This window comes from Brachyistius frenatus, unplaced genomic scaffold, assembly GCF_029030835.1.
Source record: "Brachyistius frenatus isolate BFR_SWC_R1_liver_20210118 unplaced genomic scaffold, ASM2903083v1 Contig_11, whole genome shotgun sequence".
Taxonomy (NCBI): Eukaryota; Metazoa; Chordata; class Actinopteri; family Embiotocidae; genus Brachyistius; species Brachyistius frenatus.
In genome coordinates, this window is record NW_027210610.1 from 5,735,894 (window position 1) to 5,755,703 (window position 19,810).

The following is a 19,810-nucleotide window of genomic DNA, read 5'->3' on the forward strand; positions in this document are numbered from 1 at the left end:
GTCAATAAAAATGCATTGATAAACTTAAGTTAAACTACTCCGTTTTTAAGAGATGACAATAAACCGCATTTAAAAGCAATTGTTTTTATTTCAAAATGTCTGTACACTTGCAGCTCTTGCACATATTAACGAAACTGCTCCATGTCGCAGTCGTACAGGTGGCTGCATGAAATCTGACTTGCACATGAACTTTGTTTAGAGTTACATTTTGAATTGTCAAAATTATGTCACAGTATAGCATGTCGTCCGAAATATGAAAAAAAAGTCACACTATAGCACGTCATCCCAAATATGAAAAAAAAGTCACAGCATGTCCGAAATATGTAAAAAATAAATCATATTATAGCATCCCAAATATGTCCCAAATAAAAAAAAAAAAGTTATTCTAGACTAAATTCAAAATGGCAGACTTCCTGTTAAGTTGAGGTCATGATGCCAAAAAACTCTTCAGTACATCTAGGTGTGATCCACATGTCCACCGAATTTTGTGCATGCCGGTAGATGTAGCCGCCGGAGCTGAAGTTTAGGGGGCGCTAGCGAGCCATTTGGCCACGCCCCCCGTGTAATTTTAAAAAAATTTCCGGGAGAGACGCGTGTTCCAACTTTCATAACCTTTCGAGTAAGTTAAAGCCTCCAAAAAGGGAATTCATTCGTAAGAAGAATAAGGAAAATACAAATAATCACTTGAATAACAATCGGGCTTTCGCACCACCGGTGCTCGGGCCCAAATTATTTGATAGATTTTATTCTCTTCTAACCACATTTTTGATATCCACGTTCCATCTTTTGCTTTTATCCGTGTAAGAAATGTGCTTACGTAAATAAACTTGCTCGCTTCCTGAGAGGTAGAAATATTTCGCGTTCACGTTTTTCGTCAGTTCGTTAGTGCTTGCAGAAAGAAGTCCAACGCACAAATAAAGATGAAATATCATATTCTGAGTAAACCAACATGCTTTCCTCTCAGTGTGGAGCAGCTTTTGGTCTCTACTCTTGTATGTCATTGTTGTAAATGAAATTCCTTTCCAGGTTACAGATTCACCATTTTTTTTTTTTTTAGCTGTAGGTCTCCCTCTGTGAATTTGATTAAAGTTAACAATTATCAACTCGGTTTCTGCCGAGGATTGATTGAACTAAACTCTCATAACATTCTACAAATAGGGCAATTCTTCAAAAACTTTCGACAGATAAACTTTCAGGCTCACCGCCACCGTTCATGTCTCGACTCGCATACTTGGACATTAAACACTTCAGCCAAAATGAAAAGTAAAACAATGAGTTCTTTATTATTGTCCTGTTATATCATACTACATATTACAAAAAAAAAAAAAAAAAAAAGAGCATTTTTTTTCACAGTTAAATAAAAACAGCGAAACAAAGATCAAACACAGCAGGCATTACAGTGGGCAGTTACAAAGTGTTTCGAGTTGGTGTCAAGTCTTCAGCGAACGTAGGACAGCTTCTTCGCAGAGCCGACATCTGCATTATGTGCAATTATTTCTCCAAGTAAAACAAACTGCCTTCATGGTCCCTCGCCAAAAGAAAGCGACTCACAGGGCTCATTCATGAAGCAGTTCGTTCGTTCGTTCGTTTCCCCCCCCCCTCTCTCGATGCTTCGACATCTTACCGTTTTCTGACACAGTTATTCAGAATATAGCAAATAGTTCAGTTCAAACTTGGAAAGACTCGAACACCTCAAAACGGCCTCTAGTTTACAGTAGCTGATGAACTTCAACCACTGCAGTTGTAAACATGGTTGTTCTAGGAAAAGCAAATGGTGGAGGGACACTTGACTCCTCGTGTGTTTCAACTCTATTTCCCCATTATGACGCCTTCTTTTCACGACGCATGAAACAATCTCCCACTACTCTTTTTTTTTTTTTTTTTTTTAACCTTTAAAAAAAATAACTTTGGTTTACTTCGTGATGACAGACAAACTCTCAGTGGGAGTAAAACTCGGAGAAGGACTTTAAAAAGCGATATCACATCTAGATTTGCTATCGTGTTTTAAACTGAGGTGCAATACTCGGAAAGCCAGGAAGCAGAGTTAAGATCACTTTTTTTTGAGGACGAAAACAGGCAAAATGCTGATTAAAGGAAGTCATGGTTAATTTCTGAAAGTAGTATAAAACAACGTGACTGTACTGCTGAGCTTGAAAGAAAACAGATTAACTATCCAGATCTCCTACGCATCGGGATGCAGGAGGCAGGATTGAAATGCACTTTGAATCCTGCTTTCACACCAACAACGCAAAACAGTTCTCTGAATTTTTTTTTCTGGCTCTCTTTGTAACAATTGGTTTTGTGCTCTCGCAGTTGCTGTAATTTCGCATTGGTCTGGCTCTTTGCTCAAAAGTTAATAAGTTACATCTCAAGACGTTTTAAATAGTTTTTGTCAAAGACTTAATCTAAAAATATACTTCCCCTTTTTCCTCCATAAAAACTAGATTGAAAACGTCTCCCCCCCCCCAGATCTCTCGGTGGGACAGCGCTCCTGCTCGCCGGAATCATCCTGCCCGGTTTTCCCCGCGGCAGCTGCTGTCGTGTACGTACGCAAACTAAAAGATGTGTAGTGCTTGCTTGACGGCCTCGTCCGGAAGGGAGCTCCATTCTGCGATGTGGAGATTACATGGACATGTGTTCGGGGAGCACATAGGAGATGTCGTCCCAGGGATGACGGTACAGACCCTGTTTTAGCCTCTTCTGGTCCAGGTAATGGCCTGTTGCAAAACACACACACACACGTTAGATGTCTTGTTACTGTAAAAATACGGCCAGTTTGTGTCATGGCTCTGTTAGACTGGGACTCACCAATAAAGCCCATACTACGGCCGAGGACAAAGATCCCATTCAGTGCGCCGATCTCCACAAATTCATCAGCCTCATCTCTGGAACCAGTTCAACATTCATGAGACAAAAACACTGCTGGACAGTGTGCTCTCAACACACTAGGGCGACAACACACACACACACACACTTCGGGCATCTCATTATTCTACGATGCCTCTATGAAAAATACACGTTCACACTAAATACAAGCTTTGCAACACAGACGTAAGTGTTTAATAAATGTTGCCGTCAATAACAAGCACTCAGTAGTGCAGTTTAGTGTACAAACAGATTCATGACAACAGTGAAAAACATTATTGATATAAAATGTGATACAAGTGGTGACAGATGTTGTATAGATATTTACATCTTCGAACAACTCGATTATAGTGTTATAAACTAATTATTGTTTATATGTGCTTGAGATTGTGTTATGTCTTAAAGTTATGTTTTTTTTTTTGCACCTCGATAAGTAGTTAATACTTTTTGAAGTAAAAAAAAAAAAAAAAAAGACTAAATGGATCCCTTCAAGTCACTTGCGTGTACAAAATAATACCAGATTCAGCTTTGCTGGCGGAAAAACTCACCGTGTGAAGCCACCGCATGTTCTGAGCAGGTCCACAAAAGAAACGCCAATAAAACCGTCCACGTTGAGGATCAGGTTGGGTTTCTAAACGATAAAGAAAGCAAAATTAATTCGGGGTCACTTGGGGAAAAAAAACGTCTTGGCTTCACGTGCTTTGCTTCGCTGTTGCCGAGGTACCTTGGAGGTGGTGATCTTCTCTACATCGAGAGCGTAGTCGAGTAACTGGGAGGAGGGAAAATGCTGCTTGACAAAGTCCTTCAGAATCTGCACCCGCATGTCAGGATTGTTGATCTGGAAACGGAAACAAACTTTGCTTCAATTCATCTCGGAGAAGCTCGGTTAAAGCTAATTTGAAGAGATACGGTTTCAACATTTTCCTACGTCGCAACATTTCTAGATTACGTTGTTCACGTCAGGTGTTGTGAAAAGTTGAGAGTTGCTGACCGATTTGACTCTGTGGCCGATGCCCATGATCAGCTTGCCATCCTTCTTCATCTTGTTGACAAACTCCATGGGCAGCATGCCGCTGTCAAACGCCTTGCTGAACTGCTTTGCTGCTGCGTCCAGAGCGCCTCCAAAACGGTCTCCCTGGATTTCACGAATAAATTACGTTACGGTACAGAAGCATTCTGGTCGATTTAAACGAGCACGTCATCGTACGAATTCTTCTGGAAAATATGTGGAATTTGTCCTCATTTCTTTGCCGAAGGTGACGGCCCGGCGTTATTGTGCGTGTTTTTGTACGAGTCTACGTTCGAAGTATGTGCACGTGTGCGAGCGGTACTGACGATAGTGAGCAGGCCGGAGGTGAGGCTTGAGATGAGGTCTTTTCCGGCACGAGCGCAGACGATAGTGTTGTGAGCACCAGAGACGGCCGGCCCGTGATCAGCGGTCACCATCAGGCACATTTCAATGAACTGGCAGGCGTAGCGCGGCAACCTGGATGGACGGACGGACGGACAGCACAGCTGATTCCACTGGAAAAAAAAAAAAAGCGGGCCGAGTAGCCAACATTTCCCCTCTCGGGAAACCTGATCTCCCCCGGTCGTACCAACCTGCGCTGGAACCAGAGCAAACCCAGCACTCCTCCTAAACCCATCTCCTCTTTAAAGACCTCGGTGATGGGCATGCCGGCGTAGATGAGCTCCTGGCCTCGCTCGTCGCAGATGCTCGTCATGAATGAGGCTGGCTTACGAATCAGGCCCAGCTCCTGGAGAAAGTCCAGTTGGAGAGTAAAAACAAATGAAGGATGGGTTCCGACGCGGGTGATGAACAAAAGTGCGAAAATATCTTCACGTTGTGGAGCGGCTATCGGTGTCGACATACTGCAAACTGTGCGTCGGGGGATAAGCGGCAAGAAATACGTTTGAGGTCACGGAACTGTAAATAGATGACCGTCTAGAAAAATGGAAAACTGGCTGGCCTCTAGTTTTTAAAAGCATCAATAAAAATATATTACTACACAAGATTTGAGTAGCCATGCCAGACATTTCTGGGTTTAAAGGAGTATTGTACGGTTCTTACCCTGGCCCAGGAGTAATCCATAGGAACTGTTGGGGGAGGCACCTCCTGGGAGGGAACGATGGTACCGTTGGCCACCAGTTCATCATAAACCGTGCTGTTTCAACACATGTACACAGTATCAGTGACTTAATCTGGACACAATTCAGCGATGAAGGTTGTTGTATGTTGCGCGTGACGAGTTTTCCACCTGATGACGTCCCCCAGCTCATCAAAGCTCTTCGGTACATAAGCGCCAGCATCCCTCAGAGCCTGGTTCTTGGCTACTGCCGTCTCCGACGCCTGGTTGGCGCAGGCTCCTGCGTGGCCAAACTGAACCTGAAGATGGCAGTATTGCATGTTGACGTGAAGACCTCTTGCTCTACCGGGTAACAACATCAGCAAAAAGCCAAAGCCAGTTTGTTTTTTTCCAACACAGACAACAGACCTCTGAAGCAAACATGGTGGCACATGTTCCAATACACCAGCACACCACAGGTTTGGTTATCCTGCCCTCTCTGATGCCGTGGCAGATCTTGTACTCCTCCGTGCCTCCGATCTGCGTGTCAAAGAAAAAAGAGATATTAAAGTGGGAAAGTGTTCGGCACAAATACTACAGGTAAAAGTGGAGGCGTTCCTGGGAGTTCCTCGCACCTCTCCCAGCATCACGATCATCTTGACCCCTGGAGTGTCCTGGTAACGGAGGACGTGGTCCATGAAGGTGGAGCCTGGATATCTGGACGCAGGATCAGAACATAAGGACTTAAAAGGTCTATTTTAAAATCGGTAAAGCCTGTATAGCAATTATCTCAAATCCAGTTTCACAACATCTTTCAACAGGACAACTATCCTTGACTAACCTAAGAATTACAAGTGTCTGTACCTGTCTCCTCCGATGGCCACACCTTCGTAGACGCCGTCTGTGGTGCGGGAGATGATGTTGTTCAGCTCGTTTGACATGCCCCCGGAGCGCGACACGTATGCCACGCTGCCAGGACGGTAAAGTTTGGAAGCCAGAATGTTGTCCAGCATGCCACCAGTGTTACCGATCTTAAAACAGCCCGGCTTGATGCCACCAACCTGGGAGACGAAGAGTAATAGGGACTGAATTACATCACGTGGGTTGGAAAGGCCTCATCTTCTGCTTTCATACACTGCGCATGAAGCTCAATTACGCATTCATAGACGGAGACAACGACCATTACATTTACAGTGTAGCGTGGTACTTTATAGTCCGTTTTCAAGAGGATGTCTTCGGCGCGATGAAGCTCCCTTACCGTAGCAGGGCCGATGATAGCGACGCCTTTCTCATCAGCCATCTTGATCATCTTCCTAGTCTGAGCTTCGGGGATGCCCTCGGCTATGATTGCGATCGTGTGAATCTGGAGACGGAAGTAAACCAGACAGGTCGACTCAAGATTTCCGTCTCGTACTCAGCTGTTCCCGCAATCAAGTGTGAGCTCATATGTAAACGTATCGTATTGTGCCCTCTGCGTTTCTACCTGTGGGTACTGCATGGCCTCCACTGTGCTGTCAAAGGCCGAGCGCAGTGAAGCAAAGCTGATCAGGACGTCCACCTCAGGGTGCTTCTTCATGGCATCGGCCATGTTCTTATAGACCGGCAGCAGGATCTCTTTGTGACCCCAATAGAACTTCTGTTTGTGATCTCCACTGAGCAACATAGGGATGTAAAAAAAAAAAAAAAAAAAAGCAGAATACGAATGAAGCTAAAGAACTTTACTTGAACCGGCAAAATTTCTCAGGAAACAGGTGTCATTTCTTCCCCACCAGGGATCGATAGCTGCAAGATTATTACTCAATAATGGGGCGAGAAGAATACTACATTAAAGTCAATTAAATATCCTGTCTCGAGAGCTTTTTTGTGTTTGGTTTCCAACTGAAAATATATATATATTTTTTTTTACCTCAGTACAGCATACTGTAGGCCAGCCAGTTAGATAAATACAATTAATAAGAACAACATCAGACCTTATATTTTAAAAAACAAGAAAAAAAGGATGAATAAGGAAACCCTTAACGCTAGTGGTTAAAACAGCTGGCCAAAGTCAATTTTTGTTCATTACAGCATCCTCGATTTATAATAAAAAGGGATGTTTTCAAGTCAAATCATTGTGATTTCTGGAGAAATTTGCTGCAACAGTTCAGCAATATTTTGAAATAAGAGGAACATCAGCTCAACTGTAATTAAACTCGTGCGACTGCACGACGCTGGGCCACCTACGTGAAGGGGTAGACCATGGCTGCCACCGAAGGTTCGTCCCGCGAGCATACGTAGTCGAAGTCCAGCATGCCTTGCACCGCCCGTGTCTGCATGCCCCAGACAATGGCCTTGGTGTGCTTCCTGAAGAGTGTGGTCGGTTTAGCTGAAGCAACAAAAAGACAGAAGGAGAGAGAGATTCATGTCAGAACTGGAAGCTGAAATAAAAACCAAATCACAGACAAAAGAATGGAGTCAGATGTAGGAAAACGGCAAGATTGGGGATGGTGACAAGCAGAGTGTAGAGAGAACTCAGTGTGAAGAGGTAGAGAAAATAACACCTCACCACCGCAAATACTGCTACAGAAGCCCCCCCCATCCCATTTTGTTTGACGTGTACAATGTGAAATGCACGTCAGGTGTTCGACCAGACGTTCATTTTAGCTGACAAATGCTGCTTCCATTCAACCTGATAAAGTAACACGCATTTATCGTTACAACCAAGTTATTTTATCCGCCCCCTCAAAAGTTGCTGAAAACCGTTCAAAAGATGAACTTGGAACTTCGCAATATTTAAACATTTCAGGTAGACTTTGAGTCCGACTGAAGTTAGATAATAAACCTCGTTCTCACGCACTTCCAATAACTTTGTTCTGCACAACACCTGAGCAGCTGCATTGTTGTTCTTAACACAGCCAGCAACTTCCACTCCCATGGAGGGAGAACCATCAAGAAAGTCCTGCGTGGTTCTACTCGGCATTCTCTCGGCAACATATTTCATTAGTAGGTATATAAAAGTTGCTGTGACATTTCCCCCCCTTGGAAATACAAATATAAACTTGTCTGGAAGACATAACCTCCGAGTCTCTATGGCGCAGTTTTGATCATTTAATTATCCAAATACCACAACAACCCAGCAGCAGCGCAAGAAAGAAACTGAGAATCTGAAATTGTTTTAATTTTGTGTCCAGACTGAGCTGAAATATGGGAAGAATGGCACAACTCTGCAACAGATGTGAGGAACCATCTTTCAAAATATGATGTTAGTGTACAATGTGCTTTGACGCTTTTGTTGATTAGTTCAAATAATAAACTATGCAGCCACACGTTTGTTCCAGTCCTCCCAAGTCTCTCCTGCTCTCCGCCTTCTGTTGTTACATCTGATCTTCGAGAAGTCGAATTACCACTGCGCCTCTAACTGATTGAGGAGTACCGTTTTGGGATGAAACTGGCACATACTGTGTTAAAGTGATCAGTTTTTCTCCACAATATAATTATTATCACCGTTTTGTCTTTAGGTATTCCTTCAAACAATTCCAACAATGTTAAAAAAAAAAAAAAAATTGCCTCGGTTACACTTTATGGCATTACAGGATTTACCAGACAAATTCCAGCCGATTCAGCAATGTCAGTCTGTTCAGCAAAGTTAAGAGTCTGAAATAAAACGGCACCCCGGACGTAAGAATGAGAAAAGGGAGGGACAGGCTGTGGATCAACACCAGAGAGCAGACAGAAACAAGAAGGCAGAGGGAAGTGGACAGAGAGCTGAGAGGGCAGGAACACAGGTTTTTGACACCCTTCCATACCTCCGCTGCAGCCTGCTGAGGCTTGAGCTTCTGTGACCCCACAGGACGGGAACACAAAATGAACACACACACACACAAAAAAAAAAAACAAGAGAAAAAGAATGAGTCTGACTTTTCTGTATCTTATTCACAGAACACACTGCAATGCATTGTGGCAACGGTGTGTCATCTCTGAAAGCACAGCGGAGGAAAGAGCATGCAAAGCTCAGCGCCTACAGAGCGTGCCTCTACTGTGCTGCTGTAAGAAGCAATCTAAAAAGAACAGTCAAGTCACATTTCAAATCCTATATTCTCATAGCCATCGTTTAACTCAACTGACCTTTAACGGTGACCCTACACAGCAACACACAACTCAGTGCGGAGACAACAAGTATTTTCTAAAGAGCTTTACATTTACGGGTCTTTAGAAAAATGGACGACATGCTTCATTTGCAGATTATCCACAATTTACACTGTTTAATTATTTCAAACACAACTTGTTCTTATCAAAAAGATACAAACTCTTATTGCAGAAGAATGCAATGTACCCAAAAGACTACTGAGGTGATGCAAATATGTAGGTGTCACACTCAGACACACATCTTTGTACCAACATTAGAAGGGTGATGGGTAAAAGAGGGGAAAAAGGGCAAACCGATGTAGAGTGTGTGGGCAGCCGAACGCAGTGAGGGCATGGCACACCTACCACTTACCTTTCCAATCGCCTGTGACCACATTCTTCAGAGGCCACAGTATAGAATGAAGGGAGTCTTAGAGAAACAGGCATGAAAGAGACGAGGGTGAGTGGACAATGTGTGCAGCAAAACAAGAGGAGGAGGAGGAGGAAGAAATTTAAATCAAATTAAAACGCACAATAGCAGAGATAGCATTTGTGGTGTCAGGAAGGGAGAAATACAAAAAGCAAGGATAAGACAAATGAAAAAGCAGAAGTGCATGAGTTTACATGGAGTCTTGCTGTGAGGAAGCAGTTCAGAAGTGCCTCCGTGTTAAATTACCTGCTAAAAGACCTGCTTTAGACTTTTTGGCCGGGGTGGCATCATTAGACGTCCTGGGTTCAGAGAACGAAGCCGTCCTTGTTGTAGCCGGAGTCTGGTACAAACGAGAGAGACACACACATATTTATGGTATTTAAATTCTAACAGAAGCATCTAAAGAGGAGTGGCAGCATGGCACAATTTCCCTGAACACAGCCTGGATTGAAATGATCATTTTTAAATGTAACATTATTTAAAATGGTTGCATGATGTTGAAAATAAAAAGGTACTGCTGTGTTTTTTTATTGTCACACAATAAAAGGAAAGAAATTAGTACCTCAAAGCTAAACATCTGCCAGAGTCAATTATTGACATAAGTTTGCACAGTGGACAAATAAAAACACTAAAGAGCACAGAGACGATGTCAAAAGATGAATCAGGGAACATAAAACAATAAAGACACTCAAAAAAGTTTCAAAGTCCAAACCTTTCAAAGCTTAGACTGTGTTTAAACATTAAGGACTGAACTGTATATCACAAATAAATTCACTTGACATGCAAAAACATTTTGCACCTGAACTTGCACATATTGGAGCCATTTGTGCATCTCAGTTAAATAGTGAAATGTCCAGTTTTACTGTTGTGGGAGTTAAAGAAAAGGAATATTAAGTTCATAGCCAGTGGAAACGCTGTGCATTTTTCATGCGTATAATTTCTTTAAGAGAGTAGTTAATAAGATGAAGACCATCCTGTATTATTTACACAACAAGTCAGTCAATGAATGCAAATACCATTGCGCTGTTGCTGGCATTGAGGAGGAAGTTCGCAGTGTGCGAGTCCATTGGAGGCTGGTTAGGGATTGGCCGGTAGCCCAGGGCCATCCCAACAATGGCTGTCATATGAGTCTCAGTTCCAAACACGTGAATAGGAATACCTGTGGTCTTTCCTAACAGAGAAGGAAAACACTTGGGTTTAACGGCGTAGTCTTGGGACATATCTACCGACTGGACTTATTAAAAAAAAAAGAAAAAGAAAAAGAACAGCATTCAAGCACATGCGCACTTCAAAACAGTATATAGTCAGAGAATCCCTTTTCCCTGTAATCTGTAGCCTAATAATTTGAACAATCACTTGAAAACAAGGATTAAAAACAGTAACAACAAATGAATTACAACTGTAACATGTATATTATTAATGTGCGAGACCACTACGATCCTCAGTCCAATTTTACTCACCTACTTCCCCCATCACCCTCAGCCCCTCTTGGTAGTTGGGCCCGCCACGTCGGACAAATATGGTGACCTCGTGCTCCTTCAGAGGACCTTGGTAATCTTTAATGGCCCTGACAATTCCCTGGAGAGAGACAGGCAGGTCAGCTGTGTGATGCATGAAAAGTCTATCCAGCAGAAAGAGTGGCTCAAGAGACACAAGCTCCGCCAGTGTCGTTTGAATTCACACCCATTACTAAATCTACAACTGGATATAAACAAAAGGACCAAGGTAGGTAACGCTGTGTTCATACAAACGGTGTTACTGAGTGCATCAATATTCTATGTTGACCGTTTCACATACAATACTTGGCGTTGTCTTCGACTACGTCTTATTATTTCAAAACCTGGTTATGCGTCTTTAATGCGTTACAGTGCTGTGCCAAACGAAACACAGAAGGAGAACCTTAGCGGCAGTAAGTACAGGAGTTGTTGTTCTCGGCTCTAATTTGCCTTCAAGGGCTCAATGTCAAGTTTCATACTAATCTGAAACCATGACGTCGACGGGTTACAGCTGACACGGGCTGCAAAAGGTTTTCTGGCCATAAATGTAAAATATATTTAGTCGGCTACAACCAAAAAGAGTAGACTTCTCAACAAGGAGTGAAGCTGTTGCAATTTAGCCAATATAAACATGGAAACAATACAGGGACTACTTTCTTTACTTTCTCAGAAAATAATTAAAAATTGTGTTGGAGTTTCTTTTTACTCTTTGGAAAAATAATAAAATCATTTACTAATTTAATCAAACTTTGAAACCCACCAATAACATTTGGAATGAACATAATTTACTTTTCAGTGTTTCAGATAATCACATCAGTGTGTTTCACCTTGAATGTGGCTGCTACATTAGTGAAGTTGGCAATACTTCCTCCGATGATCAGCACTTTCCCTGTAGGATAAAGGAACATGTTAAGAATATGTCCGCGACTGAAATTTGACACCCCAGTAACATAGTTTGGTGTCAGCCATGATGTCTATTGCTGGCAGCTTCCACATAGTGAATAGTGGCCTTGTCATACACTGAACTTAAACCAGCAGGTCACATTGCAGAAGAAGAATCCAACACTGGTTTCTTACAAAGAAGAAGATCTAGTCTATCTCAAACATCCAGAATGTTTTTTCTGAGGTATGTCTTTTACCTTTGGCCCACTTTTTTTTTTTTTTAACCCTGTTTGGAAAAACAAGCTCTAATGAATCTGTGGCTGTACCAACCTAGAGAATGTTTTTCACGAGTCATGAGAGAGAGGATGGTTTTTGCATAGTCGTAGGTCTGCTGTTCGCTGGGCGCACCGGAGTACTCGCCATAGTTGGCCAGCTCATCCACCCCACCCAGGTCGCAGATGGTGTCGCTGAAGAGGAGGGAAGAACAACATTCAAATACTTTATCCTGCTTGTAGTTAATTGTTTTCAGTTTTAATTAACCCAAGAAAATGTTGAGCCGGCAAACTGGTGTTTCTTAAAAAAAAAAGGAAACGTTTCCTTACATCAGTGAAAAAAGAAGTGGCACCGAATGTTTAATACAGTATGTAGTATGTATTTCATTCACCAAATCACTTTGAATAGCTTCCGTCAATTTAATAGTCCCACATTAACATTTTAATTCAACGACCTACCTGTAGACTACTGAAGCCCCTCCTCCAGCCACCATGGTCCAGATCCTGCCTTGAGGGTTCAGCAGGGTCAACTTCAGACTGGCACCACTTTTTGCATCTAAATCTGCGATGTAGGCCTCCTACAAGTGACAAAAAATATAGTGGTATAACATTCTGGTCAAACGAGTACACAACACCAAGGATGAAGGCATGAACTGAGATTTAAGTCTGTTGTGCATTTGAATCTGGACTATTTTAAGTGTCAGTAAAGCTAAGTAATAGTGCCATTTTAAAGGAAGGGAGGGGATTGAAATAAAAAAAAAAAAAAAAAAAAAATGTTTTAAGGTGTAATTACTTATAAAGATTATTATATGTGCAATTAAAAAAAAAAAAAAAAAAAAAAACATCATCAAGAACATATTCCCCCACAGCATTCAATGTGTACATCTTGAATGAATATATGGTGAAAAATCAAGACTATAGACTCGGGCGTAACAACCTAACAGACACATGGAAATCTGACTTATGGTCCTTCAGATCTCACCTCTGGATATGCTTCTCTTCCAAAGGGTGGAGGAAACTCCACATCACCCCATTTAGCCTTGCAGATGTAATCTGCTGTGGCATCAATCTTGGCTGCCATGTCGAGGATGTACACTCCATCCTCGGTGACGACTGGTCAAGACAATCAAAAGGCAAGTTATTATTTCAATTTTTTTATGTTTTCCACAAAAATTCATGATCTTGATTTGAAATATTATTTGCAAAAATAAGTGACTTGTTAACCATTTCATTCACTTGACCTACTCGATTCATTCTCATGAATAAAAAGCGCTGTCACAGTAACGATAATGACATTGTGCAGTATTGTACTCGGCTCATTAGTATTCAGTGAAGTGGTTTACCAAGGGGGTTGATCTCAAGATAGGTGAAGTATAGGTCCTCATAGAAGTTGAAGAGGCCCACAATAAAACTAGCCAGGACTCTTTAAGGAAGAAGAAAGTGGTAAATTAAAATCAACATACAAGAAGAGAAAAAGAAAGCAAGTCTTAGTAAAAAGGAACTCAAGAAAACGGAATGAGAGTAGACAAGTTATTCTCGTTCACAAAACACAATGTACTGTAAATAATATAGTGTTGTCAAACAATTATGCTGAATACGGTCATTTACAACAGACAGGGCAGCAATGACAGAGTTCACAGTGGATCATACTTTACATGAAATGCTAGAATGATTAGAAACAAAATGCAAATATAACAGTATTCTGATTAAAAGAGAGGTCAGGATGTTCTCAGCGCACTGGGAATGGAATTTGAAAAATGAGGGGAAAAAAAACTAAATACACCACTCAAGGTCAGAATAGTGAAGGACACAAGAACTGCACTAAAGACACAGAGTCCCCTCAAATGCAGTGATTGAGATACAGCGACACTCTGTCCTATACTGCCCGATCTAATTCTGTTATAATACATGTAGGCGTAATTTTCCATATGAAAATGTAAGCGAATTAAAAAAAAAAAAAAAAATGGTGTCCGTACTGTTTCTTGTCATCAGGGACGTGTGTGAGGAGCTGCTCCGTGACTTGGTCCTCACTGAGCTTCTCGTCCACCGCAACCATCAGCCTGTGGGCCTTGGCGTCCACGTCACCCACCTCCACTCCTCCCTCGTGGTGGAAGAGCACATGGTCGCCCTCCCGTGTGGCGTAGATACACGCATAAAACTCTCCGTCCTGAGTGGGACAGCAGAGAGTTAGGCCCGAGTACACCGATTTCCGCAAACCGCACGAGACCGGGCTGACAAGATGTTTGAACATTAGATTTGAATAGTCAGTTCACGCAGGTACGCTTTCTCGCATATGGACAGATGACGACCGAGACAAACAAATGCTGCAGCATAAGTCACCCTCAGTTTGTTCCCGTCAAATATTTGAGGAAACCGACAAACTGTATTACACACTTACCTTCATACAAAACCCACAACCTAACCAGGATGCTTGATTGTGCTGCTATGTGTTTTCAACGTTTGCGTTCTTTGCTCGAGGAGGTCTGTGGAACTACTTAAGACTTTAAAGGCTGCGCAAATAACCGTGACTTGGCTTTCAAAGTAACAAACCGGGTGTGGAATGATGAAACACGAGACGCTGGCATACGTTACCTGTGTGTGTGGAACAAACGGCTCAATGAGGAAGTTCTTCAGCACACCTTTCGCCTTTCCCACCTTTTCAAGACAAACACAATGTCACCAACCACCATGTTAGTTTAACCTAATTATATTGGACACTACTGTGTATGGGCATGAATAGCTCCATTGAATATGTTTTTTTTTTGGAAAAATAGGAAATATAGGTTTTGTAACCGTGTCAGTAAAAGTGAAATGTGCGCATTATATGCTACGCCCCAATTAAATTTTTATGACAAGACACTGAAATATTTTTTAATGTCTTGTCACCTTTACAACCCTTTTATTTTGATTTTTTTTCCCAGTATTTCTATGTGTGCATTCAATCTTTTTTTTTTATTGAGTAAAAGGCATTTAAAAAAAAAAAAAAAAAAAAAAAAAGCACCCAGCAATGGTCTGATAGTATAAAACTCTTTCTTATGAGTTGAAAATATGGCAGCTGCCTGTTTGAAGAGCTGTGTAGCAGGTCTGCATGGTGGACCAGAATAGACCACCCTCTGACCTGCCACATCTAAACCTGAGCCCACGGCCTCTGCCACAGGACATCATGTTTCTATGCATAACAGCTCCAAATGTTGCGACACAATGTGGCACTCGTGCGATTTACTAGAGGGCCAGGCTCTCGTGCAACACTGTTGTCTTCATTTTTGACATCATTACTAGGGAGTTTTACATTAAAAGAACAAAGACCATGTGGAAATCATATTGAAGATCGAATGGATTCTTGTCGTTTAAAATTTGTTTTCTTTGTGCCCTTTATTCACCACATGTACAATCAGTACTATGTTTGCAGTTAAGTCCCAAATCTCCATGTGGATATAATTTAAAAAAAAACAATGAACATCAAAGAAGATAAAAGTTATTGGCATGGTGGTTGTACAAAAAAAAGTAACAAAAAGAAGAAGCACCTTCATGGCACAGAGGCAACTTTTGCCCAACTGCAGCAGCATTGTGTTGGCCAATCAAACACATCCGCTTGCACATATCTAGTTAATGATTTTGCAACCAAAATAGGATATGACGCAATGTTCTACCTGATGATTATCATAATGAACAAAAACAACTTTGAAGTAAGATGCTTCCGCATAGTATTATGGGCAGTGTGTTGGGTGTCTTTTACTCCCGAGTGCAGAATTCCTGGGTTGTATTTTATTGCCTCAAAAAGGTAACACCGGGTTGTTTTTGATCCGAGCGCAGAGACTAAAGCCAACTCACAGTGGTCTCTCTCATGAGGCGAGCTTTGAGCCACTCCCGGACTCCCTGCAGGTCCAGGTTGATGCCCACCAGCCCGAGTTTCCCGCGTCGCTTGATCAGTTGATCTGGCTTCACCACCAGCCTCTACGAGAGGGGAAGTGGAAGAAATGTCCCACGGATTTGACATAAAAGCCAAAGATTCGTAGAAACGCAAGCAAAACTACCAAATTGAAACCAGGTCACAGACAGTCACTCAATGCAGCTACACACGGAGTCCCATGCCTCTGTAACAGTAATGACATAATGTCCCGCAAATTCTGTAAACAGACTCGGTGATGTTCAGTACGTAATTAGACTTGTGATTTTAATAATCCTTTACCGGTTGGAGAAAAAGTCAGACGAGTGGAAGTAGTCGGGGTAGTAGAAGGCTCTTGAGGTTGTATTACTGAAGCCATCGCAATAGTCTTACCTCCGTCAGCAGCCACGGGTGCTCCTGTGTGAGGCCGTCCCAGTCCGTCTCTGCCGTTACATTCGCATAGCGGAAGCGGTTCTGCACAGCAGCCGAGGTGCAGATGTACTTATACAAGAACTCCTTCCCCGTCTGCTCCGAGATGGCTTTCGCCGACATGGCAGCGCTGGATAGCACAGGACCTTTGGGCGAAGGAGGTGAACAGTTAAATCCACCGAGTCATCGTATGGATACCGAGAGATAAAAGAACGACAACAAAATAAGCACGGGCCAAGCGTGTTCCGAGTTTAAAGCGAGATGAGGGAAAGGCAACCATCAAGCTCTGATGGACACATGCTGTCACAAACATGACTTTCTAGTCGTCAATTAACTGTCGTACAAATGTCTGCAATCCATGAGTTAATTTTTTTCCCCCCTCCATTCATTTTATGCCATTATTAAAGTAAAAGCCTAATCATAGTTTAATAATACAACTTATGAAGAAGAAAAGCTGATTATAGGCTGTGGGGTTCGGCTTTGCAACTAACCACATGATAAAGTCGATAGATGATCATCGAAATGTGGCCCATTCAAATATTAAAAGTGAACCGCCTCACGAAAAGCAGTTGATGGCATTAATTGTCCAATTAAACCACAGAAGTGGAGGAAACAAGATATGGTGACGCACCCAATGAGAATATTTACGGAAATATGACAATTGTTTTAGTTTCATCCAGCTGTTGCATGCAAACTGTTCTAACAGTTATGCAATATAATTGTGGTCAGCTCAAATAATTATAAACAGGCATTTATGTAATATTCTGACAGGCCTACATGTGCACGCAGTGAGATGTGATTTAATGTTACAGTCTTTTCTAAAAGTGTACTCTCACTGGAAATATATGCATGTCCACATGTATTCAATACACTCGACTGGCAATGAGGAAACCTAATCAAATCTAAATGATATTTGTTTAAGTTGGGGGTGATGCAATGCTGTTTTTTTGATGTAGTTGTTCTCACATGAATATGTTGAGAATCTAAACAGACCTGGAGACAGTTATGGACAAATCATCTGAGTTTATGAAACAGAACTTAGAAAACGAACTTGTCTGTACAATTGCATAAACTTGTATCTTTTGCCTCCGTTTACCAACTCGATAAGGTTTCCCTGTGTTCGTTTTGCTTGTCGTGTGCATAAATGCCATCATTCATCTGAAAGAATCATTTCCCTGTTTAGGGTTGACAAAGCTAGCCACTGGAAAAAGCCCTGATTAAACAGAATTACTGCCGAGATTTAAGGTTCTTGTCTGTGACTGATGACAGCTCAATCACACTTTGTTCCAAAACAGCTGAAGCTGGAAATAAATGATTTTATACCTCCTCGGTGTCACAGTTTTGTTTACCAGTTAAGCTGTGGTCATCTCACTGAGCACAGAGGAGAGCTGTCAACACTCAAAGTGATTTGTTCTTCTTTTAAATCCTTTTTTTTTTTTAAAGTTTAAAAACACTCACGCGTCTGTACATCCAATTATTTAATAATGTGTGCACGGTTACTTTAGTCCTTCCTTCAAATCAACAAATCAGTGTTTGTCTAACACATGAGAAAAGACTTGGCAACAGATCAAAGAAGCAGGTAGAGCCAAAACGATCTGTCAATCAATGGAATGATATTCAGCAAATAGTGATTAAACAGCTGGTATTGTCATTTTAAAAAACAAAAATGACTTCCTACTTTTCTGTTTTATGTGCAGGGCATGTACTTCATAGTTTTTGTGTTTTACATTTCATAGGCAACACCATGAACTGATTATATTACGTGAGGAATTGATAACTGCTGCAGATGTACAGTACTCTCATGTGTCACGTGGCATTGGTCCAAAAGGAAGACTGAATCACAACCAAGTTTAATCAGTGACAAAAACCTGATCCGATCCACGAGGTAACAATCAAACATGTCTTTAAAGTGATCACGTGTTGGATAAGATGAGACAAAGAAAGCAGGTTCCTGTCATTCTTGTTTTAAACATAGCTATGTTGCCAGACCTGCTCAGCCACGTCTACCACAACTAATATATATATATATATATACACACACACACACACACACACACACATCAGGATTCTTTTGAATAAGAGCCAAAAGTTTACAGATGTAATTAATGGATATTGCAAGATATTGTGACAGCTGGATAGCAGTCTTCACCACCTCCTCCACCAACTACACAGTGATCAGCAGTGAGCCCTGGTCGCATGTATATCATCTGCTCTACATCTGTGCCGATAACATTTTCACAGTGCTTTTATTTCGAGCTTCTGAAACTGCAAGCAGTAGTGGGTTTTTTTTTTCCCCCTTTTCTTCTTCTTCTTTCAGCTGCAGCACTTGAACACCGAGAGGAAGTCTGCAAGATCTCTAAACCTGGGAAGTCGACAGATGTCCCAGTGTTTAGCCCGACATAATCCACGGGTCCAGTCTATTGTTTGAAGCTACCTCGCCGTGAAATGTGTGTCACTGTGGAGACTCCTGAGAGGAAGGAACCTGGATTTTTTTTTTTTTGGGGGGGGGGGGGGGAGCAGCGGGATCACAGGGGTCACCGAGGGGAGGGGGTTGGGGAAGAGAGGTGGAGGGGGGCTGCTTAAGAGACAGCTGCTGCTGCTGCTGCTTTAGCATCACTCCTCCGGTGCACAGTAACGACATCACGTGCACGACGCCAAGCAACACTTGTGAATGAAGCTCCTGTGAGCAGCTACCACACCCACCGCAAGCCCCGGTCAACGAGATGGCCTTGGCAAGTTCAGCAAATAACGCAAAAACTGATGTCGCCGCAGGGTAAACGGCGGAACAACTTCCGGGAGAGGAACGGCGATGTAGAAACACACTTTCATCGGAGGGAGGAAGAGGAGGAGGAGGAAGAGGAGGAGGAGGAGGAAGGGGAAATAATGCAGCTCGAGGGAGATGCTGTTTTCGGGATGATGCATTGGCCGTTTGTAATTAACACGAGTCGATTAAAGCCCGACACGAAGGTTAAAAACGACGCAGGAGACGGCGAGCTCGTCGGTGACGGCAGCTCCGGCAGGAGGACCCCTTCCCCTCGCAGCATCTCACATCCGCTAAACCTCAAATCCTTCAATGGCGAACTGCTGCGGCGCAGACAGTCGCTAGCTAACCGCGACTCCCCCAAAAAGATGTCTTAACGTTGGCGCCGTGAGGTCATTTTGAGAGGAGCCTCTTACCTTGTCAATGCAAGTAACACCTTCTTGAAGCGAAGGAGTCGCGTCCCGACAACAAATGACAACGGTTGAAGTGAGTCGTTCTTGCGCCGAGGAGGGGGGGGGAAGTACCGCTTGCTTTGCTCGCTCGCTGCCACCTCACTCTCCTCCTGTCGCACCATAATCTGCCGACCGATTATAACGTCGGTGCGAGCGCCTGGTTGGCT

The 19,810-nt window shown here is 42.5% G+C and overlaps 1 protein-coding gene across 3 annotated transcripts; it reads right to left on the reverse strand.

Annotated features, from left to right (window-relative positions):
• Positions 1 to 1,257: 1,257 nt before the first annotated feature.
• On the reverse strand, positions 1,258 to 19,693 carry aclyb (ATP citrate lyase b). Of its 3 annotated transcripts, XM_069691738.1 has the most exons (30): positions 19,608 to 19,693; positions 16,395 to 16,576; positions 15,947 to 16,069; positions 14,708 to 14,770; positions 14,092 to 14,282; positions 13,459 to 13,538; positions 13,098 to 13,228; positions 12,575 to 12,693; positions 12,174 to 12,310; positions 11,789 to 11,850; positions 10,926 to 11,043; positions 10,482 to 10,636; positions 9,712 to 9,805; positions 9,409 to 9,465; positions 8,717 to 8,746; positions 7,155 to 7,296; positions 6,415 to 6,583; positions 6,190 to 6,294; positions 5,796 to 5,992; positions 5,567 to 5,648; positions 5,361 to 5,471; positions 5,124 to 5,251; positions 4,937 to 5,030; positions 4,468 to 4,622; positions 4,201 to 4,351; positions 3,857 to 4,000; positions 3,590 to 3,703; positions 3,414 to 3,496; positions 2,809 to 2,885; positions 1,258 to 2,717 (listed from the first exon to the last, which is right to left on the reverse strand). In XM_069691738.1, the coding sequence occupies exons 2-30, from the start codon at positions 16,551 to 16,553 to the stop codon at positions 2,623 to 2,625; spliced, it is 3,366 nt and encodes a 1,121-aa protein (XP_069547839.1). In that variant the 5' UTR covers positions 16,554 to 16,576; positions 19,608 to 19,693; the 3' UTR covers positions 1,258 to 2,622. The 3 variants fall into 3 exon arrangements, with proteins under 3 accessions (XP_069547839.1, XP_069547840.1, XP_069547841.1); XM_069691739.1 differs by lacking the exon at positions 9,409 to 9,465; XM_069691740.1 differs by lacking the exons at positions 8,717 to 8,746; positions 9,409 to 9,465.
• Between the last annotated feature and the right edge of the window lie 117 nt (positions 19,694 to 19,810).